Source organism: Thamnophis elegans, chromosome 1 (genome assembly GCF_009769535.1).
Source record: "Thamnophis elegans isolate rThaEle1 chromosome 1, rThaEle1.pri, whole genome shotgun sequence".
In the NCBI taxonomy this organism is placed as follows: Eukaryota; Metazoa; Chordata; class Lepidosauria; order Squamata; family Colubridae; genus Thamnophis; species Thamnophis elegans.
Genome location: NC_045541.1, coordinates 146,155,704 through 146,180,526, shown reverse-complemented (window position 1 = coordinate 146,180,526; position 24,823 = coordinate 146,155,704). Strand labels below are relative to the sequence as shown.

At 37.2% G+C, this 24,823-nt stretch overlaps 1 protein-coding gene across 1 annotated transcript; it reads right to left on the bottom strand.

Moving 5' to 3' along the window:
- Positions 1-1,260: 1,260 nt before the first annotated feature.
- SLC25A47 (solute carrier family 25 member 47) lies at positions 1,261-23,144 on the bottom strand. Its single transcript, XM_032229566.1, has 6 exons — positions 22,818-23,144; positions 9,444-9,487; positions 8,703-8,774; positions 7,180-7,362; positions 6,405-6,681; positions 1,261-1,902 (listed from the first exon to the last, which is right to left on the bottom strand). Exons 1-6 carry the CDS (start codon positions 22,843-22,845, stop codon positions 1,622-1,624), a joined length of 885 nt encoding a protein of 294 aa, XP_032085457.1. The 5' UTR covers positions 22,846-23,144; the 3' UTR covers positions 1,261-1,621.
- Between the last annotated feature and the right edge of the window lie 1,679 nt (positions 23,145-24,823).

The window sequence follows — 24,823 nt, the reverse complement described above, 5'->3', positions numbered from 1 at the left end:
ATCCTACAATATTAATCTGGCATTTTCACAGTCGCAATCTTAATTTTCCCTTTTTGTTAGGTATCTTTTGGATGGAGTGGCCAGAATTATTAGAGGGAAGGAAGGAAGGAAACTAGTTGTCATCATCTCATAATTAATGAAGTACCATATTTTTCTGAGTATAAGACACACCTTTTTGCCTCAAAAAAGGCTGAAAATCTGGGTGCGCCTTATACATCGAATACAGCATTTTTTGCCTCCAGAAGCCCCTCCCCCTTCACCAAAATGGCCATGCATACCCTTATGGAGGCTTTCAGAGAGTTTCTGGGGGCTGGGAAGGGCAGAAATGAGCAAAAAAACAGGCCATTTTTTCTAGCCCCAAGCAGCACTCTATAAGCCTCCATAAGGCTATGCATGCAATTTTTTTGATGAAAAACGGGCCATTTTTGCTCATTTTTGGCCCCTCCTCCAGGAGCATTCTGTAAGCGCCCCCCCCCCAAGTATACATGCCTTTTTTTAAAAAAATGGGTCCGTTTTCGTGAAAAGAGCTTGAGAGCTTTGCAGAGTGCAAAAACATTTTTCCTTTTGGAAAGCTCTTTAACTGATTGTTGAGAATTACATTGATCAAGTGCTGTGCCAGCAGAAACAAAGTCTTATGTGCTGTAGATTGTCAGTGATTTCCTTCTCCAGCACATGGATAAATACACCTGGAAACAGCTACCTACCTACCTAGTCTCTCTCTCTCCTTACCTATCTACTGTATTTCTCTCTCTATTTCTCTTTCTATCCCTATACCTACCAACCTACCTACTGTCTATCTCTCCCCCCCTACCTATCTACTGTATTTCTATCTATTTCTCTATCTCTCTACCTACCTACACCTTCTCTCTCTCCCTACCTACCTACTATATTTCTCTCTCTCTCTATTTCTCTCTCTCTTTATCCCTTTATCTACCTACCTAATTACTCTCTCCCTACCTACCTACTGTATTTCTCTATCTCCCTCTCTATCCCTCTATCTACCTACCTACATTTTTTTAATTTGCCTCTTCAAAAGCTTGGTGCGTCTTATACTCTGGTGCGTCTTATACTCTGAAAAATACGGTAGGTAACACAGTTATTGTTGAAATGTATATAAACCCTCCCTCCCCCTTCCAATGACTTTAAAACATAGGTGAAATACATATAAGATTGAAATGTTATCTTATTTTTAACAGTGTCTTTAATCGTCAAAAAGTCCATTTTAAAAGCATATTTAATAAAAGAAAATACAGTCAGGAATGAGATATAATTCTGACCCTCTTGGATTGATTAAATGAATGTGCTACAGTAAGACTTCAACTTCTATAAGAAGCTCATGCAAGATTAGTAGTTCTAGCAACAAGAACTCACCCTAACTCATCCTTGTTTGTAATTATAATTCATAAAATAAACAAAAGCATCTTAATTTATTCCCCTCATGCTACACAAACACACACACACCCAAAAAAACTATTGAGAGCATAATACAGTTTTAATACATACATCCAATCCCGAAATTTGTAAAGATAATTTATCACAAGAGTTTTTTTAAAAAAAGATATTTAAATAAATTGCTTTAAAAATAGGCAACCACTTCTAGAATAATGCTGAAATAAAATCTTCATTTCTCCAAACGTTTCCCAAACCTAAGAACAGCTTCGTAAGTTAAGAATATCATCATATTTGTAGGAAATGCACGAAGTGAGTTTAGCCCAAGGCCTTTAAAAAGAACTCGTACTCCTCCTTCCCTTATGCTGTCTCTGACACAATGCATTAGTCCAGTATATTTACGCTGCCCATCACCATCTGCTTGCATTCGGGCTTTAATAACATCCATTGGGGTTGCTGTACCCCAGGCAAGAACACCAGCACAGCCTCCAGATAGAAGCACAGCCCACAGGTCTATGAACGTAAGTATAAATAGCGTAATGTCAGAGTTTGTTGCGGCAATCAAATCCAGAAAGCACACACAGGTAACTGATTCAGCAGGATTCATTAACTTCTCTTTATATACATAATAACACATGAAGTAATACATACAAGTGTTTCTTCCAATGTGGTAAAGAGAAGAGATTGGTTTCAGTTCCAGCAGCAGACTAGTTTGCAGTTTTCGAACAGACTCAGTGATGCAGAACTAAGCCGTGCCCAGCAGAGGTGGGTTGCCCATTTTTTTTTACTACTGGTTATGGCGTGCTACACTTCTGCGCATGTGCAGAAGCGTCCAGGCAGGTGGGTGGAGCCTCCTGCCACCGCTACTATCAGTTCAGCCGATCTGGGCCAAACTGGCAGCAACCCACATCTAATGCCCAAGCTCCAAAGTATTTCAGCTCCCATTGGCTGAGCTTGTTGCTATGCCCTATTCCAGTTCATGAATATGCTCTGACACATAACTTATCATTAATACTCCAAAATTATTAAAAATCTAAATGTTGGTAAAAGAAATGTCCAAAACTTTCTATTAACATTAGTATAAGTTTTTCAGAGAAAGCCATTTTTCCTACTTAACATAGGAGGGTTGCTTATATTGGTTGAAAATAAAGTAGTCAAGTGTGACAAGTTTTTTGTTTTTGTTTTTTATCTTTTTTGAGAGGATGATCTTAAACTCAGTGTCATCTTCCTTTGAGTAAACAAAGCATTATGTAAATTAATATAATCCTCATAAAATATCACTTTAGGGCAAAACATGAGCCACTGTGTCTTTTTCCAAGCAAAGAGAAGACCTTCAATCCTTATTACCAAATCAAATTCCATCTAACACACACAGACACATGTACACACATGAAATGTGTGACTACAGAATTTGATGATAGTAGCCTGATATGGCTGTCAAAAAGAAATTAAACAAATTCATGGAGGATATCAGACATTTTTCAAGGGCATGTGGCTGGCCCCTTTGGATTCTGGATATTGGGACAGACCCAGTGGTGGGTTCCAGATCCCATTCCAATTGGTAAGGTTGGAATGGGCCCAGCAGCATCCACATGGACATGCACATTGCACGTGCACATGTGCATAGTGTGCACATGTGTCTTAGCACCTCTGCGATGCTCCAGCTCCTCAGCAGAGTGTCACCCAGGCGCTGTACACGCCGTGCGCAGAAGTGCCGAAGACTTAAAAGACCAGTAAGGAGTTCGGGCGGGTGGGCCCTCTGGAGCACCGTACCAGAATGGTATCCGGTGCGCTGGGCAGGCTCCAGTACCCCCATACTGGACCGGACCGCCTGCAACCCAACACTGGACAGACCCTATAAATAACCATAATTAAACACATCATAGAGTGACCACTTGTAATTAGATCTGAACCTTAAGAAGAATTTGAGATACTTTCCTACATTGACATAACCCTTCATACCATGTATCATATATTAAGCAAAAAACAACAACCACCCAATCCTCTGTAGGTGAACTATTACATAAAAGGGAATAACTAAAATAAAAAATGTCATAATGCCTTTTTGACCTGCTTTCCATAGACCATGCCCAAGATGCCTGACATTCCTTTTGTGAAACATAAGATGAGACATTCAAGAAGTTCTCTAGTTCTATTAATCATCATGCTTCCCATTTTTCAAGTATGTGACGGTAGTTTCCCTCCCTCTTCAAATACTACCTACATTTGACTGAGTTTGTTGAAAAATTCCAAATAAGGTTCACTGTCTTCCTCTCATTATGATTTTTATGGTTTTCTGTTCAATTAAGCTACAGGATTGTGTCACAGATTTGAGTAATCTGTTTACAATGTTAGTTCAAATATAGTGCGAGAGCCAGACTATTAAGGTGTTTTTGTTCCCCCTGTGAGGCAACATACTTCAGTGAGTGGAGAAACTGGTATTTTCTTCAAGGCTCAAGCTATTGAAGTTTAACCTTAAATAAAACTTTATTAGAGTTTTGTAATCTGCTATAAGAAGCTGTTAGCCAGAGTATCAGGCTTTCCTCAGTGTTTTGGGATTGCTGGATGGAAATTCTGGTAATTGGTCATTTGTAGGCAACAGATAGGAAGAGGGCGGGCTGTAATATTTATTTATTTGTTCATTTATTTGTTTGTTTATAAGCACCCAGATTGACCCTGGGACCCTTCTAGTAAAAGTAATAATAGTGGGAAGCAATCTGAGTCCACAACTTCACATCATACTTCCCATGCAATTTCAGACACAACTCTTACATTATTATTTATTCTTCTTCTGAAATCTGATTGTATTGCTCAAGCAAGCAAGAGTGTTGAACCAAAAGAAAAATCCTTAAGGCAAGCAAAAAAGAAATCTTAACTCTATTTCTTACCATATTGAATAATTATTTTCTATGCCTCGTACTCAGAAAAGCTGATACTCCTATATCCCTTGTAGCTTCCCTTCACTTCCATAGATGGAAGCTTCTTGAACAGTAATACACAAGTCCATTTTTTTACAGTAGGCTAATCTCTCCTTAAGACCTAAAATGATTTTAGAAATCACCGCCAGAATTAAGTGGGGACAATGAGGGCTGCTGCCTCAAGATCAGAGGTGGTATTCAGCAGGTTCTCACCAATTCTGGAGAACCAGTAATGGAAATTTTTAGTTTGGAGAACTAGTAAATACCATCTCTGACTGTCCCTCACCCCATCTATTATCAGCCTCCCAAGTCCCAGCTGATTGGGAGGGAATGGGGATTTTGCAGTAACCTTCCCCTGGACTTGAGTTGGGAATGAAGATTTTGCAGTATCCTTCCCCTGCCATGCCCACCAAGTGATGCCATGCCCACCAAGCGATGCCCACAGAACTGGTGGTAAAAAAAATTGAATCTCACCACTGCTCAATATTATTATTATTTTTCCTTTTTCCACCCCTTCTTCCCTCGTTTATTGAGTGTATACATATCCTTCACCCCATTCCCTTTCCAGGTAAACAATATTAGGCCAGAAAAAGCTAAACCAAGTTTATATCAACACTATTTACTAAACCCCTTCAAACTTTTCTATGCTTGTAAATCATCCATGCTTCGACCATATCTATATATCGCTTCATACAACTTCCTTTTGTTCTCACCAATAAATTTTAAAAAAAGAATAAATCCACAATTTATTTAATCCTTGCACAATTCTTGCTGCTTCAGTAACAGATAGATATGAAAACTTAAAGATACATGTCAATTTTACAATATATTATGAACTTTTGCAAAATATATGCATATTTAATCATTTAAATTTTAAATGCAGAGAATTAGTTACTGTAAATTCAAGAACAAGCCTTTTTAAAAAGTCCTTCTTTGCAGGAACAACTGATTTCTGACATCAGAGGACACATCCTCTGTCAAACAGTTTCATAAGAGTTCAAACAGAATTTTGTAACAAGCTCTTTAACGATGTTACACAACCTGTGTAATCTATGTGAAATATCACTAAGATTATTTTACTTTATTTTATATGCAAAAGATCCGTAACATCTACTTATAAAAACCAAGGATCATAGTGAAAAAATGGGACTAAAATTAAATATAAAGAAGATGCATTAAATATAAACAGAGGCATAGTATCAAAATCATGTGAAGTATTAATCCCATTTGATAAAGCTTTAATAAGACCACACCTGGAATACTGCATCCAGTTTTGGTGACCATATTACAAAAAAGATATTGAGACTTTGGAAAAAGTGCAAAGAAGAGCAACTAAGAGGATTAAAGACTAAAACATATGAAGAAAAGTTTCCAGACTTAGGTTTGGCTAATCAAGAGAAAAGAAGGACATGATAGCAGTATTCCAGTATCTGAGAGGCTGCCACAAAGGGGAGGGAATCAATTTATTTTCCAAAGCACCAGAAGGGAGGACAAGAAACAGTGGATGGAAACTAATCAAGGAGAGAAGCAGCTGGAACTCAGGAGAAACTTCTTAACAGTGGGACAATTAGTGGAACAGCTTGCCTTCATCACTGGAGGTTTTTATGAAGAGACTGGACAGTCACTTGTCTGAAATGGAGGGAGCTGTACTAGACTGGACAGTCACTTGTCTGCTTGAGGAGGGGGCTGTACTAGAAGACCTCCAAGGTCCCTTCCAGCTCTATTCAGATTCTGAAGTTCGCCAATAGACATCCTGAGAAAGTGCTTTGTTTAACTCAATGGAATTAGGGTGTGGGAATTTGCAATATCTGGTATCAGGCAGAGGAGCATCTCTACATCTCTATGAAAATATTCCTAGTACAAAAATGTGTCATGTAAACACTGGCAGAGATCTGAGGAAAGACAGCCTGTATTCAAAAGATGAACATAATCACCCTCCAGTATCCTTAACGATACTTTAAAAAGTTTGCATACCACAGGGTGATAAAGAAAAATGCAAGTTGGAAATGAATATATATCAAGCTATCATGACACAAACAGGCAAGATCTACATCTACAGCTTCTGAAACAGATGATTCCCATTTAATGCATACATACCTGGTTTGTTTTTACCAGTTGGAGTAAGCCAATCACACAGGACAGAGTAGGTGAGAAAATACAGTCCACATGAATGGCAATCCCTGGCCAACAGAGCCAAAGATCCTTTGTACAGACCTCCAAGGCCTTCTTTTTTGACTATTGTCCTCAAACAATGCAAGGAACCTTGATACTTAGGTTGAGAGTCAAAGGGATGAGATGATCCTATCAAGGAATATGGTTCTTTCTGGATCTGTAATCTTACTTTGGCTATTTCTGCGGGTGATATTAGCACAACCTAGAGAATAAAATTAAGAGTTAGAGTTAAAATATAGATTAGAGTTAGGCTATATGTTAGAATCAGATCTTGCTGCCCAGAACCTGGAAGAACTAGCTCAACTTCATGTATCCTTTTGACCAAAATATATTCTTATATTTTCCAATCATGTTTGCATTTTGCATATCTGTTCTGAAAATTTTCTGTAACAGTATAGAGGAATAGGCAACATTTTAATAGCAGGGAGGACCAGCCTAATGTTTCAGGGTGTGTGTGAGAGGTTCATAATGAAAAATTTAAATTGTATACCTGAGAAGGGCAAGGATTTTTTCTGATTTACTTTAGAATGGAGCTTTTGTAGTTTCTCTGCATCTAAACAGTTGGAAACTGCAGAAGGTGGGACCACAGATTGTTCATCTCACGTCTAAAGTTTTGAAGATAAATAGGATATGCTGACAGATTCTGTTCCATCAGCCCACAGATAGATTTAGCCAAGTTATTTTATTTTCTTTAACCTACCCGCACAGCTCCAGTAACACAACCTGCAAATGATATATCCACTTTTGATGGTTTTATGTCTGTAGAGCCATATCGTAATCTGCAGATACTATAAAGGAAGTTTTTGTAGATTCCAAATGAAAATGATGAAATCAGTGATGCCATTAAAACTGTCATTGACATGCCTTTGAAAAAACCTGGCACCTGAATGGAACAGAAAAGTGAACAAAATGCCTTTACACAATAGAAAAATAAAAAACTTAACCTTGTAAGGAACTCTAACCCTCACAGCTTCAACCTTAAACTGTCTATGATGGACTTTACCGCATTCCTAAGAGGTCCATAAAGGGGGCATGCATAAGCGCACCAGCATGCCTAACGTCCCTTTCCTACTGTCCCCATTTCTTTCATTTCTATCCATGTTTATATTTATACCTGCTATCTTGTACATGTTTGACAAACTAATAAATGCAAATTCAAAATACAAACTTATTGAGTATAGCCTAATACAGGCCTGTCAAACTGGCAGCCCATGGGCCAGATGTATCCCGCGCAGGCCACACCCACCCTGGCTCCGGAAAGACAAAAAACATTGCGATATGTCACGATATGTCACGTGACACAATCAAATTTGACACCCGTGTCCTAATAGTTTGAGGTTTTATTGATAGGCAAGATTTTAAAAAGCTGTAGGCACACATATTATTTTATTTCCACCTTTATTATTTTTATAAATAACTCAAGACGATATATACACACAATGCTGCTTCCTTCTCCTACTTTCTCCACAACAACCTCTGACATGAGTTGGGCTGAAAGAGAATGACTGGCCCAAAGTCACTCAGATGGCTAAAGTAAGGTGACCAGATTTTAACATTGGTAAAGCGGGACACCATTGACTGGGGGGGGGGGGATTTCTTGATTAAAAATTTGGTCTATATGGAGCAACAAAAATTTTCATAGAACGCAAAAATAGTATTGTAATATCCTGGCAAAATAGCCACATGGCCGCCGAAAACCTTATATTCCCTTCCCGTTCTCCCGCTGTTCCCTAGCTTGTCATGCATTCTTTCCAAAAATCGGGAATTTTTTAAAACGCCGCAGGACTGTCCCGCCAAAAGCGGGATGTCTGGCCACCTTGGGCTAAAGAGAAAGTCACAAAAAATAGCCAGGAAAAATATTTCCTGCTTTAGTGCAATGCCACATGTTATCTTCTTTCTATGTAGCTATATATTACATTGTAAGAAATTACATTTAATAAATTTGGGGTCCTTCTACAATTTCTACAATGCCTCATCATTGGCCATCCTGGCTGCAGTTGATGGAAACTGAAGTCAAAAGGGTTTTAGAGGAAAAGTTTCCTACATCTGGCATGTGTTCAGCTTGTAGAATAAATTTGCTTTAAAAAAATTAATTATTTGGAACAGCATGTAAATCTATAGATTTCTCTTGTGAATATTTTCAGGCTCTTTAAGAGGTAATAAAGCAAAAAAATGGATTCTTTGATCAATATAGTTAGGGTTATTATTCTTAGTTATACATACCCTTTCATTTCTATATATATCTCTTATACAGTGCCATATTCCACGATACTGTGCTTCTGTCTGAATTCTCACCTATCAAAGCAAGGTGAAGCAATCCATCATACACATCAAATGTATAAACGAAAGTACCAAAATTGGGTATTGTATGAAACATACATTTTGTTTACAAGCAATAAGGACAAGAGCATTGTAGTAGTTAAAGGTGCAGAAAATTTGTTTTTGAAGAATAGTAGAGATCTATAGCTCAAGCAGTATTTACTCAACACACCAAACCAGCCAAGAACATTTTAAATTAGGCAACCACATTTTGTTCTAGCATGCTGTGTAAATCTTGGATGGGCAGGGAGGGTTTATAATTCAATGTGATGCATCCATTTATAAATCCAGGATCGTGTATGGGTCAGTTAACCACAAGGAACAGAACTATGGTTCTGAAGCACTGACAGAATTAGGAGGATGAACTTTGGAAATCCTTCTGCTAAATTCTTTAACTCATCCTAGAGCTTTTATTTGAAAAAGAACAAAAAAACTGTGTACACAATGAGCTAAACCACTATAGGATTTGTTTGCTTTTGATTTGTCACACTATGTGCACCCACCCACAGTGGATTGTAAAATATAGTTTATTAAGCAAAGCATCAGCTACACAAAGTGCTAACTCAGTCACAAAGAAGAAACCTACACAGTTTCCCCTATGTTAGGGATTATACACAAAATAGTTTAAGAAACTGGCTGACATACCTTTATTGTATCCAATGGATAACCTACTGCAGCACTAACACCACCTGAAACAGGTAATTTGTATGTGAATTTGTTTCGGGAGTATTATAATTAAAGTGTTATAATTAAATAAGCCCACAGAAGATAGACCACATTCTTCAAGCTACCACATTAAAGCTTCCCAAGCCATCCCATGCATGTTCCACATTTACCAAATTCCTCCCTCTTGCTTTGAAATTATTGTTTGTATATACTTTTTGATGGACTATGAAAGTTAAGACTTTTCCCTCACCCAAACCAACAATACAATTTGTACAACAAAATACAATTAGATGTGACCAGCCCCAAAATGCACTGCAGAATGTGTCTGGGATTGAGCACTCATACTTGGAATACTTGGAATGCTGCATTCAGTTTGGTCGCCACAATGTAAAAAAGATGTGGAGACTTTAGAAAGAGTGCAGAGAAGAGCAACAAAGATGATTAGGGACTGGAGGCTAAAACTTATGAAGAACGGTTGCAGGAACTGGGTATGTCTAGTTTACTGAAAGGAAGGACTAGGGGAGACATGATAGTAGTGTTCCGATATCTCAGGAGTTGCCACAAAAAAGAGGGAGTCAAGCTATTCTCTAAAATACCTGAGGGCAAGACAAGAAGCAATGAATGGGAATTAATCAAGGAGAGAAGCAACTTAGAACTAAGGAGAAATTTCCTGGCAATCAGAACAATTAATCAGTGGAACAACTTGCATCCACAAGTTGTGAATGCTCCAGCACTGGAAGTTTCTAAGAAGATGTTGGATAACCATTTGTCTGAAGTGGTGTAGGGTTTCCTGCCTAAACAGGGGGTTGGACTAGATGACCTCCAATGTCCCTTCAAACTCTGTTATTCTATTCTATTCTAAAAGCTACTGCAGCCACATTGTGAAGATTGTCTTGTCTTACATTTATCATGCATTGAGCTTATATTCATAACTCTGAAAGTGAGTTGAGAAAGGAGAAAAAATATACTATGTGGATGAATGTCCTCAGATTGGAGAAGCAATATATACATCACCTTGAATTCCTGGTGGAAAGGGAAATCTTAACAAAGAAACCAGAAAATGCTATGCATTTTACTAGAAGTAAATACTGGTGCTTAATAAATATGAAAAAATAGTGGGAAGGCAGACATCTTGCGGTAGTTCATTCATAAAATTAAAATATTAAAAATACAAAAGCAATCAAGAATTTCAATGTAAAATTTCAGTTCCGTTTTTTTCTTGTCTGGATTTTGTAAAGCTCTTTTCTCTTTAGCTGCTGTTCCTTTGCTTTTATTTTGCAGGATCCTCCCACTTTTCCCCCCTGCAGTATTCTATTAGACAGTCTCAGCAGAATATTGTCAAAGAAATAAAAATATATCTAAGCTTTTAGGTGTGACTCTTGATTCTGCATGTTGATTTTATGTGTCCTGTAAATATTTAGCATATGAAAAATGTTAAATAACCAGGACTTCTTTCAAAACATTTCTCTAGGAAATTAATGTTCTATATCCACAGTGAAGAATGCACCCATAACTTTCCTAATTCAGTTTGTGGGATTAAAACATATTAAAGAGGGTGGATGGACGGGTACTTGATATCACAGCGACACGACATGCAATCTTGGGGCTCCAGGATTGCTGTCAATATCTCTGTTCCTGGACGGTCCTTTTGGACCTAAACAGTGGGAACAGTGATAGAGAAGAGCATGTCCTGCTGATTTCAGGGACATCACAAAGTCCCTGATTGATCCAGGAGAAATCTCTTTTTGCCAGCTACAAGAGAAGCAGCCAAAATGGCTGCAGAAGGTTGGGACAAGCCCCTGAAACAGAAGCAGTACAGGAAAGACAGTGTGTCGAAATGGAAAAATGCAAAGAATTTTCTTAGAAATTCAAAAAGTTTTAATAATTACAGAGAGAATTGAAAAGAGACTTGAAATTATAGATCAAAATACAGAAAGAATGGGGACAGTGATGAAGTTTGAGGACAGAGCTCAAAAAATCACAGAGACATATGAAAGTGGTAAGAAAATTGTTGACACTGACAGGAAACTGAGAGTGGAGGGAAATGATAAGTGTGAAATATGGAAAGGAGAGATGGATCAACTGGAACTTTATTTCAGATGTCAGAACATAGATGAAGAAAGGAGAAAAAATTTGGCAGAAATAATGAGAGTAATCTCGGCAGAAACACTAATGATAACAAAAGTTAAGCTGATAAAAGGAGCAGATAGAGGGTTTCAAATGCATATAAGACATGCAATGAACAACAAGTTTTTAAGAGAAGTCCACATAAGACTTATCAAGAAAACACTTAGAATACAGACTTTACAAATGGCAAGAGATATTGGACTACACTATTTCTGGAACGATACAAGATGATGAAATGAAATGTCACAATAAAATTTAGTTAAATGTAGTTAAATTTTGAGTGCTATATACAATGTAATAATAGCTATAATCAAATAAATGATTAATAATGATAACAAAGCATTTATATATACTAGATTGAAAATATGAAATTTTATACAAACTGAAAGTGAGGATTATGGAGATGATGTTGAAAAGCCTTTTCATAAAAGATAAACAATTCTATATAGAATAGAATATATAGATGTAATATCATTGGATGATTTCAGGATGATGTAATGAAATGCCATAATATAAATTTACTTCAAATTTAATATGCCTTATGTTGAAAGGATGTAATAATAGCTAGGCTTAATGGATGTTTAATAATTATAATAATTTGTATACATGTATATGAGATTGATGATACTAATAATGGGGAAAAACATGGAATTTTAAATTATTAGAGAATGTTATCAATGCTAAAATAATAGAATGACTTAGAATAGGATAAAAATAACATTATTATTGGATATATTGAAGATGATATAATGAATAATTATAATATTAATGGTTATATATTTAGAATACCTTGTCTAAAATGGAGAAACAATGGTGATAATCAAACAAAGGAAGCATAATAACAATGTATACAAAGATATCTTGATTGACAATATGTGGATTTTGATAAAATTCAAGTGATGACTATGGAAAGGATGCAGAAAGACCTTGTAACCAATCAACACACTGTATGTAGTTGAAGAGGCTTTTATGTTATATGTGTTGTATGTTTGTGTTTGTTTGAAAATAAAAACATTATTTAAAGAGGGTTGATGGTTATTACCTTTGATCGACACCAGCCAGAATGGCCAATGGAGGATGAGAGCTATAGTCTAACAACAGAACCTTCTGCTTAGAGCTCAAGCAAGTTAATTCACTTCTCTATCATAGGTACGTTTCCATTTTTCAGTTGATACTTAATGTACCATGCCTTCTAGCAATTATTGGGACTACTCTATTCCTATTGGCTTATTCTGGGGGTGTAGGTGTTTGTGGTTTGTAGTTGATGTTCTAGATATCAATTGACCTTTTCTAATATGCCCTGAATGTCAGTAATTATACAGCTTTTAAACAGTCTCAAGGGATTTCCATACTCCAAATATAGCCACCATCAGACATTTCTATGGCCCAAAATAGTCTCTGGATCTGAAAAATTTGAGCTGCTGCCACAACTGGAGAAGAAAAACAAATAAGTCATACAATCCATGAGTGAATTTTCTATTTTCAATTAACAGTTTAAGTAGGTGTATATTATGAAACATACTAAAACTGTAGTGGTTGAAGTGTTGGATGTAGACTAGGAAGACTTAGGTCTTTATTGCATTCAACTACTGTAAGCACACTAAGGAAGGTCAGGTCAAGAAACCAGTATGGAAGGGATGTGCCTTAATGGTAGCATATCAAAATCTTGAAGGCCTAGTTTTTTTTATGCCCTATCCTATATGAAACAAAATGAAAGCAGAGTTATTTTGTGTTTCTATTTCACATTTTCCTCTTTCTCAGGACTCTGTAACCTTTTCTGCAACTGCCCCCTTTTTGTGTCATTCATTCTGTCCCTGACCACAAGATTAATTATGCATCCTTCACAATTGTAGGCTCATTGGATAATCTGTCACTGTTTTTCACCCAACCTGCCTTATCCACCTATGGTAGGCATAGAATCAGGGGAGATCTCTTATGTACATTCTCATGGAAAAAGTTGCAATGTACTGTATTTCTCAGACTATAAGGGACACCTTCCACCACCACCCCCAAAAGAGTGTGGAAATGTTGGTGCGTCTTATAGACCAAATACAGCCATTTTTGGCCTCCTGAAGCCCCAACCCCACATCCCATTTTTGCGAAAAATGAGTCATTTTTTTCAAAAAATGGAGGTATTTTTGCCTTACCCAGCCCGCAGTAGCACTCTGCAGGCTTTAGCAGAGCTGGGGAAGGCAAAAACACCTCAATTTTTGCAAAAAAACCAGCTTGTTTTCCACTCATTTTGCCTTCTCCCAGCCCTACTTAATCCTGCAGAGTGCTCCTGGGGGCCAGGGAGGACAAAAACGTTTTTTTCTTACTTACCTCTTTCAAATCTTGGTACATTTTATACACCGCTGCATCTTATAGTCCGAAAAATGCAGTAAAATGAGGCTTTAGGACAGATGCTTTTTTATCATAATATCTTAGATACATGCAACAAGAAATCAAATACGTCATTCAGAGAAAAAATAAATTCTGAATCTAATCTTTTCAATTGTCTTTTTTATATGTACATGGTTTTAATTCAGGGTATTCAATGCCAGATAGAGTATTCCTTATACTGTAGTCATTTTTACAGTTATTTGTTTGGTGTTCTCTGCTTGAAGAGCTGTTCAATCCATGTCTGGTTTAAGATGAAGCAAGTGGATAGTAGATTGAGCACAAAGGTTTAGAGCAGTGGTAGTCAACCTTTTTCTATCTACCGCCCACTAATGGACCTTTCTTGATGGGAAAATTTCCTTACCGCCCACCAGTTTTTGCGCAAGTACGGAACATGAGCATATTTCTTTTTTTCAGACATGGGTTCTAAATTTATTTCACAATTTAACAACTACTTTTACTCTTACGTTTTGATCTGCACTCCACACAGTGCTTTTTTCCCTCCTCTTTTCCCTTTTATTACAAACACCCAAAACAATGCTGTATTAGGTGCCTTCTTTTTCCTGCCTTCTTCTTCTTTACCTTTCTTATAGTATTTCACTACATCAAGGATCTTTTTTCCCTTTTTTTATTTTCTCCTTCTTCTTCCTTTACTTATTTCTTTCTTTTATTTTATAAGATAACAAAACTTAATTTATGAGCCAGACTAAACACTGCTTACTCTCCTCCTTTATTTTATCCCCTTTTCTCTATTTTTCTTCCTTTGGTTAATTTTTTTTATCTTTTCCTTTTTATCTCCTTTTTTTACCTTCCTTAGGGCAATGTACAAAAGTAAGACTGAGCTAGTTAGCCCACTTATTATTATTAGCCAACAACAATTCTCTCCTGCCTATAACTTTTCTTTCTCCTATTGTGCAACTGCTCTGCTCCGCTTCTGCCTGTCCCTGCTATCAGTTTCCACTCCTCCCCTTCCTCTTCCCATGTGTTTGCTTGTTTGCGTGCATGCGCATATTGGTTTATTGATGTGTGCGCTCGTGCCTGCCCACTCGCTCAAAAGGAGGTTTTAACCTCCGAAGTCCCTACCGCCCACCTGGAATCCCGAAACGCCCACTAGTGGGCAGTAGGGACCAGGTTGACAACCCATGGTTTAGAGGTTATTTAATATATTTCTAGTTAAGACAGTCTACTATTTTCCACTGAGGTTTGCTATCATTAACACTAAATGTACTATCAATCTGTCAACATGAACCTACGATTCCTTGTTCATGAATAGGGAACAGAGGGGGGAAGGGGGCCAAATGATAAATATGACTGTGTAATTGTGCAAATGCTGTGACCTACATACTTGCATCAAATATTGGGAAATACATAAAGTGCATTTGTGTGATCATGTGCATATATCTTCATTTTTGCAATACTGTGGTTTCCTGCAGACATTACTGTCCCTGGGTTTTTTTAAAACATCCTTCCAAATGTAATTTTAGAAATAAACCTAACCCACAACTTTATTTTCACTATGCCAAAGCTCGGGATTTCTATAATATTCCTTCTTTTTGGAAGTACTTCAGTCATGTTTGTAGTGGTTATATTTTTTCCTAGGCCTCCCTCTTTCAGTTTCTCCACCGAGATAACATACTTTCATCATCTTATTTCTATCTGTCAATCAAGATGCATTCATGGAAATAGCTCAAATCCTCAGCTGTTCCCAGAGTATATTGTTTACTAGCACTTTCCTTGACTAACTGGAAAGGGGTGACTTGATACTTGCCTCTCCCAGCTGGCCACCATTTTGGAAATATATCCGATTAAAGGTTTCACAGAAAGTGAGTGAATAGTCTGGGAAAGAAGAAGTGGAAGAGGTGAGGTTCCTCTTTCCTGTAATCCTTTGGTAATGATGCTTGCAATATAGGACCATAGACTGAAACCTGAACAGACTTCAACTTGTTAAAACAGATTGGTGGGGGTGGGGAGAGAGAGTTAGTCTTACAGTTTGCAGTTTTAACATTCAAAGATTTAGGAGAGTATGTGGGGAAGTACAACAGTTGAGAAGATTTGTTATACCAGCAATACATATCTAATTCTAGCCTATTCACACTTAGAGGGAATTCCTAATGTCAAATAATCAAAATGTAACATCTACTGGACCAGATAAACCAGCTATCTGAGGATCAAAATAACTGCCCCTCAACCACATAACCTGAAGAAATAGAACAGTCTAAAATAACAAACAATTTCACAGTATTTGGAAGGAACTCTCATCTAAACTAATAATTACACAAATCAAGCTGCATAGGATAGGTTCTACCGTAATTATATAATTTCTCAACAGGAAAAAATGTATTCCTGAATAAAATCATCATAATTATTCTGACTGGTTTTCTACTTCCAAAAACTCAAAAGTGTTTTTTTTTAACCAAGGACATATTCATCCTGACCTCCCTTAAGTGTGCTTTTTAATTCTTTGATCAACTTCAAACAACAGCTGCTTAATACAAGTAGTCCTCATTTAGCAACCACAATTGGGATCCACTATTCCGGCACTAAATGAAGCAATTGCTAAGCGAAATCATGACTGTGCTTATGAACTTACTTCAGTTTTTCTTTGTTTTGCACAACTTTGAGAGTCATAAATGCTATGATTGGTCACAAAATTACTTTTTCATCATCGTCATAACTACAAATGATCACTGGGCAATACAATGAGGACTACCTATATGTTATCAAATGTATTATGAATGGAATCCGAAAAACTCTGTGCTGAGTTCCAGATTAAGAAATCTATACTGGTTGCTTGATATTCATTGCCTCCTTAAACCTCACTGCAGTAAAGTGGATAACAAATCACTATTACATTCAGTAAGATTTCAGTAAGATTGGCTTCCTCTCTGCTATGGTCTTTCTCCTTTTGTTTTCTATGTACCTTAGAAAGGACTGTTTGTACTGTACAAAAGCTCATGGGATGATCAAGGACCAGAATTTGTCAAATTCAAGAGGAATATCTTCTTCAGAAGTTATCTAAATCAGGGGTCCCCAACCCCCAGTGTGTAAACGGGCACCAGGCAGAGGCATGCCAGAAACTGGTCTGTGCAAATAAGCAAAGCCCCTCCGTGGGATGCAGGCAGTACATGAAACTACACCCCCTCCAGTCCACTGAAAAAGCTCTCTCCATTGAACCGGTCCCTGGTGCACAAGAGGTTGGGTATGGGGCTGATCTAAATTATATAAATAGAGTTTCCTGCTTAAACTAGAAGACTTCCAAGGTCCCTTTCAACTCTGCTATTCTGTTATATGTGCAATAAGTATCCAGTAGAGATATTTATTTGGTGCAATCTCCCTTAACAATGCCACTTATTATATAGCAAGGACTGGAAACAGTAATATTTCCAGTTCTGAATATCAGAGCTGTTAGTCTGACATCTGTCTACAGCAGCTTCCCTGAACTCGGCTAACTTACCGTCATCCTTAGCCAACGAAACCAATAGCAAAAGCAGTGAACCTGTTATAAATAGTACCTAGAGGGCATCAGGTTAGGCTGATTTAGAGCAAAGCTGTGCTTTCTCTCTGGCCCATCCCTAGTATAGGCCTGTTACCACTTCCTGGCTGTAAAAAACGAATGCTATCACCTTCTTCTTACTCCCAGCACTTTACAAATATATCCCATGCCTGTGTTTTCCAGCTTCAGTTCACAACTCAAGTTTTCCAACTTGAGCCATCTTAAGCCTTTCAGAGCCAATGTCCCATTCTAGGAGCAGCCCCAGTTTAAATTAGCTACATGGCCTGCTATGTCCCATGCCTTCCAGCATCTTGTAATTGCCCAGATCAGCCATTTAGCTCAGAGCTGTTAAGCTGTTGCATTCCTGGCATTTTAAAAATAATTTGCAGTTGATCCTGCTGTGACCTTTTAAGTCAAACACTCTTCAAACATAGAAACTTATACTCTATTCAACCCTTATAACATGTCTCAGTGGGCATCCTTTTAGCTTCTGATGCCCAGTTGGAGCGAAGGATCCTCCTCCTCCTTCCTGGCCACATTACTGCAATTTTTATTTGCCGTACAAAAAACTGAGACTTCCATTGTATTTTCTCAGTATGCACCACATTGATACTTTTTGCTGTATTTCCAGATAATATTTTCCCTAGGGAAAATGATATCTTGAATATATTCAGGGGATAAAAGTATTGAAACACAGTGGATTTGGATTTTTTGAAAGGTTATCTTTGTTGACAGTCCTCAGTTATCTATCCCTGGTAGTGGGATGGTTTTGAAAAAATAACGGAATAATTAAGATAATAATTAAGAAACATGTATGAGATAGCCGTGTGCTGCTGCAGCCAAAAATGCTAATACTTTAAAGATCATGTGAATGATAGTACAGCTTTATGTTGCACTGGTGAGGCCACACTTGGAATACTGCATCCAATTCTGGTCACCACAATACAAAAAGATGTTGAGACTCTAGAAAGAATGCAGAAAAGAGCGCCAAAGTAAAAATTCTGCAGTAAAGATATTCATTCTATTCTGTCACAATGTGGCTACATTGCTGGGAGCACAGAAAACTTTCTTTTCCACTAGCAGATCTGCTCAGGTTATAATTGGATTAAATTGTTTCAAATAGAAAATAGAGCTTCATTTTCTTACCTGTATCCAGTGATAGAATCAGCAGCACCAACTATGCTGCTTTTGCAAACAGTTTACAATACATGTTGTTGTTGTTAAGTCATGTCCAACCCATCGCAACCCCATGGACACCGTTCCTCCAGGCCTTCCTGCCCTCTTCCATCCTCTGGAGTCCATTTAAGCTCACGCCTACTGCTTCAGTGATTCCATCCAGCCACCTTATTCTCTGTCACCCCTTCTTCTTTTACCCTCAATTGTTACCTGCATTAGGCTCTTCTCCAATGAGTCTTTCCTTCTCATTAGGTGGCCAAAGTATTTGAGTTTCATCTTCAGGATCTGGCCTTCTAAAAAGCAGTCAGGGTCGATCTCCTCTAGGACTGACCAGTTTTATCGCCTTGCAGTCCAAGGGACTCGCAGAACTGTTCTATATCAGACTTAGACTGCACTGAGAGTGATTAGGTTTATTCTCGTATCTGAGGTTTAAGACTGATCTTGCTTCAACTGCTTTGTAAAATGTTATATAAAGGCCAGACTGATGATTTGCATTACAAGTATCTTTCCACATTCATTTGCATTACAAATATCTTTCCACATTCTGTAATTAATTTAATTTGCATGGTAATCCTAAAGGCAATGGAATATTGCCAATGCAAATATTCTAATCAAAGACAAACTTAGTTTCAACATATATGTCTTCTGTCACTATAACGTAAAGGAAAAATGTTATGAATATCAGTGATTAAAAAGGCTAAGTCTGAAGTTTATGAATCCTGCCTAGCATGGCTTCTGCATATTTAGAAAAGTATATTTCAGTAAATTAAAAAGAACTTATGGTCCATAGGTAACTTGCAAATAAGGTAGACAATGTAGTGTGGTTTAGAACATTATTGTAAATAAAGGTGGGATTAAAAATCTAATAAATGAATAAATACCATATTTAGCCAAAAGGGGAAGTGAGAAAACTTCTGAACTGGGAAAGATAAGGGACTTTTCTCTTTAAGGGAAACATTACACTGAGTTTAAATTGTTTCACACTGACAAATAGACTTTTGTCTCCTGATATGTAACCAGAGTTGGTTTTTCTATGTGGTTTTGTAAAACATTTTAGTTAGTTTTTATCCCACTGTTATTTTTATAAATAACTCATGGCAGTAAACATACTGCCAGTGAGATGGGTTGGCCTGAGCAAGAGCAATTGGCCAGCAGGCTCTCATGCATAAGATGGACCTGGAACTCATAGTCTTTCATTTTCTAGCCTGATGCCTTAACCACTAGACCAAACTGGCATGCCCTATATCAAATATTCCCTCTTTATTTCTTGGGTCACTATCGCTTCAACATATATTTTCCTAATTTCACCCAGAAATAAAGTAAACATGGGAAAGGGGATACTTCTTATCTGTCCTAGAATAATCCAAATGAGTCTTTGATATCTGGCATCTGTGGTGGCGCAGTGATTAGAGTGCAATACTACATGCTACTTCTGGGCTGCCAGCAGTTTGGCAGTTTAAATGTCACCAGGTTCAAGGTTGACTCAGCCTTCCATCCTTCCAAAATGGGTAAAATGAGGTTGTTGGGGGAAATATGCTAACTCTGTAAACCGCTTAGAGAGGGCTGTAAAACACTGTGATGCAGTATATAAGGCTACGTGCTAAGTACTATCTTTTTGGATGGCACAAAATTCTGGATATATTGGCAACAATTTTTAGTTTCAGTAGGATTCAACACCATTGATCCATCTTGACTGTAAAGTCATAACCCATATAAATATTCAGCTTTGCAAAAAAATAATTCTTTCCAAAAATAAATAGCCTTATTGTGTATAAATAAGGAAAGTGAACATATAAAGTTCAACCATAGGTTTTGTTTGGCCTAGTTCTGCATTAAGAACAGGGAGAGTAGAAAAAATCTCCTAACGTTTTCACTCTTCACTCTTTTACATTTTTTAAACATAGACTCTTCTTATCTGCTGAATCATGCAGTCCCAGGAGCGCTGAACCATGACATTCTGTAGAGTGCATTAATCAGTACTAAACTGGTAATTTCTCACAGAAAGTCAAAAGAGTGGAGCAAAGGCTAAAAAGTAGCTGCCAGAATCTTGAATAGATTGATCAAGAATATTTCTACTTTTACAGAATTGGTAAAATTCCTCATTTATGCCACCCTCGCCAGAAATCACAGCATCAGATGCATCCCCCCCACCCCCAATAACTTCTTTACAAATTATAGTGGTAAAAATTAGAAGTAATTAATTCCAGCCTTATTTATAGCACATCCTGATTTCACGGGGACAAAGCAGGACAAATTTCATCAATGTATATTGATGAATGCATTGTACCAATAGACAATGGTGAGGGCAACAAACTTTCATTTGAACTTCAATGGTCAATTGAAATGCAGTTCAATCTTTCAAATGAAAAGAAGCCTCCAGCAGTGAAGAATTAAAAATAAATGTGATGGAATTAATTGGGATGAAACTGAAGTGAATATATTGGGCAAGAGGTATTTTGTATGGAAATGATAGAAAAGTGAAAAATAGTAAAGCTAGAAATGCAGATTATATAATTGGAAGAAGGCTAAAGTAGTCATATTTATAGTTAAGCAATTGGTTTAATGTGTGTGATTATTATGCCTAGGCCATTGAAAAAATACTATTATGGTTCCAGTCTATAAAGGAAAAAGTAGCAAGATAGAATGCAATGGGAAAACTGCAAAAAATGAGTTTGCCAAGTATAGATGGCTGAGGAAGGTTTGGGCTGAATTTTGATCAAAAAGGTTATGAGATGAGATGGTGAGCAAAACATGGGAAAATCGGTTTGTGCTTTCTTTGAGCAAGGGAAATGGTCTTTAGCAGGTCATTCAGAAATGTGAGAAAATTTATTGTACTTTTTTTAGTGTAGAAGAAAGCTTATGATAAATCAGGTTGAATTGTAGAATGCTTTCTATTAATATGGAGTTGAAAAATGGTTGCTGAATGTGATATAAGTGGTACATAATGGTGGTAAACCATGAGTGCAAAATAATGTTATACCTAGTGAATGATACAACACTGACCTTGGATTAAGGCAAGGATGTGTGATGTCCCATCACACACACTGTAACACATACTGTAAGAAGATGTGAATAAGAAATATAAGGGATAATACTATGAGCATGATATTTTCGGGCATGAATGTACATGTATGCAAAAGGTAGTCGAGAAAACCCAAAAAGTTTGCAAGGTTTATTAGATAAATTGTATGAGTCACAATTACTAAAAATTAATATATGGAAGCGTAAGGTAATGGTGATTGTAAAGAGAAATGAAGTGAATGATTGGAAGTTATACATAAACAGTAAAAAAAATAGAGCAGTAAAATGATACGGGGCATTCCCAGTGACACTGGTTTCAAAATGGCAGATGTAACCCACTGTCAAAACCCTCTTTTTTAAAATGTGCTTTGCATGCATTACATACAAATAAAAAGGGTCGGGCTTGGATTATTCAGTTGCACCCACTGTTTTGAAGCCAGCTAGTACAGTATGGGGAAATACTTGAAGAAATTTTAAAATATGCAAACGTTATTAGAAAGACGGTAGGCAATATGTAACCTATTGAGATGAATGAATATTTGTCTAAAGAAGTGAAAGGAGCTATGTTTAAGTGCATGCTGTGGCCTACTTTGTTAGATAGAAGTAGACTTGAGTATATTAAAAGAAATATAAAATGGAGCGCAGTGAGAATAGGTTGATTAATAAGGATGGAAGGGAAGGTGGGTTTTGAATTATTACAGACAAAATAAAAAATGAGTAAACACTGCAAAAGAAATGTTTAAGTATCTTGCTCAATTCAGTAAGAATTGACTTGTGAATTAAGTATGTATATTTAAGAGTAAAGGGCTATGGGGAGAAACGAAGAACATAAACATCAGATGGAGTTGATCAGATCCTCAAAAAGAAAGGTGAAAACCTAAAACAAAGAGCAATGTCTGAAGTAATGTATGGTTGTGTTGGAAACAATGCTAGTCTGTAAGATTAGAAAGGAAATACATGGTCATATTAAAGAATCAAATGTAGAAGGACTGTTGGCACTAATCTCAAATCTGCTACTATCTTCAGCTAACTTCTTGTCTGATTAAGTTCTCACTCCTGGATGTTCCAAAACTCTTTAACTCTAATGCAGGGATATGGCCACGATTTCAAAGAACATCTGTCTCTCTTCATCAAAATACCATCATATTATTTGTTACCTCCAATGGCTCCAGCAACGAAGTCCATCTGCACCAAGTCAGCTGCGTTTGCTCCTCCAGGAAAAAATGTTTGAAGAAAATTTTTCTAGAAACGAGGACTCTGGGGGGGAGTTCCTGAACAATAGGTGCTGAAGTCAGCAGCAACAGCTCTCTGAACTTCTCTCTGAAGGTGAATTGAAAGAAGTATATCACCAGAATTTGGAAATTGTCCCCGGAACATGAGCAATTCATAACGTCATAGCACCCAGCTGCAATTGTTACAAAGGACAGAGACCTTTCTTCTGGTGCCTTTTGCCCTGCAAACTGAAGTGTTAACTTTGAGTTGAACCAGACCAGATAATGGATACGAAATCCTGCTTCTCAACTTGTTGAATCTGTTGCCCCAGCAGAGAATGAGATACAATCCAGTCTGGTATTCAGATGAAATGGCCCTAAGCAAACTTCTCTCTCTCTCTCTCTCCCTCTCTCTCTCTCTCCATCCCTCCCTCCCTCCCTTTCCCTCCCTCAATCTATTTTGGGGAGCTTCTGTTGGGCACATGTTTAGAATTCTCTGGGTGCCTGGAATCCAAACTGCTAGTTCAGTTATTTCAGTAGTAAGACTGGGATATACCTTTTTTCTGCAAAATATTCATTCAGTGAAGCCAGTACTAGACCAAGTGAATGGATTACTTGATTTAGTGATTACTGCATTCACTCATAGTTTGAAATTATGGTTTATTGTCTAAGGCACAGTTGGATGGATTCACACAGTATACTGTGTTATAAACTGCATTTTGTAAACTATAATCGCTTGATTCATACAGTAATTGCTAAATAAGCAAGTAATTCAGATACTTTGCTTTAAAAGACAAATTGCTTTAAGTCAGTTTACTCTAACCTGGTGCCCTCCAGTTTTTTAGAACCCCAATTACAAGCATGCAGTTATGGATGTTGCAATTCACATTTGGTGGTGAGAAATTTTCCTAGCCTCTTGGTAGGTGTCCAATATATGTAGACAATTCAGTATGAGGCAATTGTCCTGGGAATAATGCTTCAAATCAGAAGGTAAGCTGAGAAAAAGTTAACCAATAGCTTTGTCCAGTTAACACTTAACCATTCTAAGTGAGTGATTAACAAGGTTACTTCTCATTTGGTCCATTTGATTCTGTACCTCTTGCCAAGTATGAATAGAAGTGTCTCATGATATACATTCCTCCTAAGATTCTTGGTTTTGACTGAAGAGTCATTTGAGTTCTTGTGTCCAATGTACCTTACAAGCATGTCTAACCTACTGCATCTAGTTTGTGTCTGTACTCTATGGTCCCCTGATACCTTAGTTAATATACCATGTGCATATCTTCCAATCACCACCCCATAGAACTCTTCCTATAGAAAGAGTTGCAAGTATTGTATTATTAGAAAAAAATGTAACTAGTTTCAGCTCAAATCCACAAGATGCTTTTAGCTGCTGGAAAAGATGTAAATAAAGTATTTATTTCACTAAGAAGTGATAGCACCATTGACCAGACAGAGATTAAAAAATGAGGAATGGCCACCAGGTATAAAGGAAGAATTAACTTTACCAAATCACATGGAAAGTTCATCTAATCCAGCTTTCATTTTTTGTTACTAGACAATTTCAGAAAATATAGATAAGGCAGGTTTTCCTTACTGTTCATCCTCAACAGTTCATGAGCTTCTATGTCTTTTGGCTTGAATGCCAATTGGATAAAGTCTATGGTGATGAATGAAGACATACCTTGTGGAGTTATCTGGCATTCTTTCATCAAGCTTGAGAAAGTGAATAGGGTCCTTGGTAGTTAGACTGGTATTACTCATGGACTTGATCCATGACTTTTCTGGCTCTTTTGCAGCATTTAACAAATGGATGTAGGAGGTTATTAGCACTTCATTAGAAAGGTTATAGTTACAGTTGTGCTATCTCCTGAAAAAGCATATCCTGGCTATTTTTCTCCTCGGTTTTTCCTCAAATAATTTTTAGCAGGCCTGCTCATGAAACACTGGTT

Excerpts from the sequence above, each read along its gene's own strand:
- SLC25A47 (XM_032229566.1), bottom strand. The coding sequence starts at position 22,845 with ATGGACTTCGTTGCTGGAGCCATTGGAG. Across the intron at positions 8,775-9,443 it reads ATCCATTGGATACAATAAAG|GTGAGAATTCAGACAGAAGC; the intron begins GTATGTCAGCCA and ends TTGCTTTGATAG. Across the intron at positions 6,682-7,179 it reads GTGTTACTGGAGCTGTGCGG|GTTGTGCTAATATCACCCGC; the intron begins GTAGGTTAAAGA and ends TTTATTCTCTAG.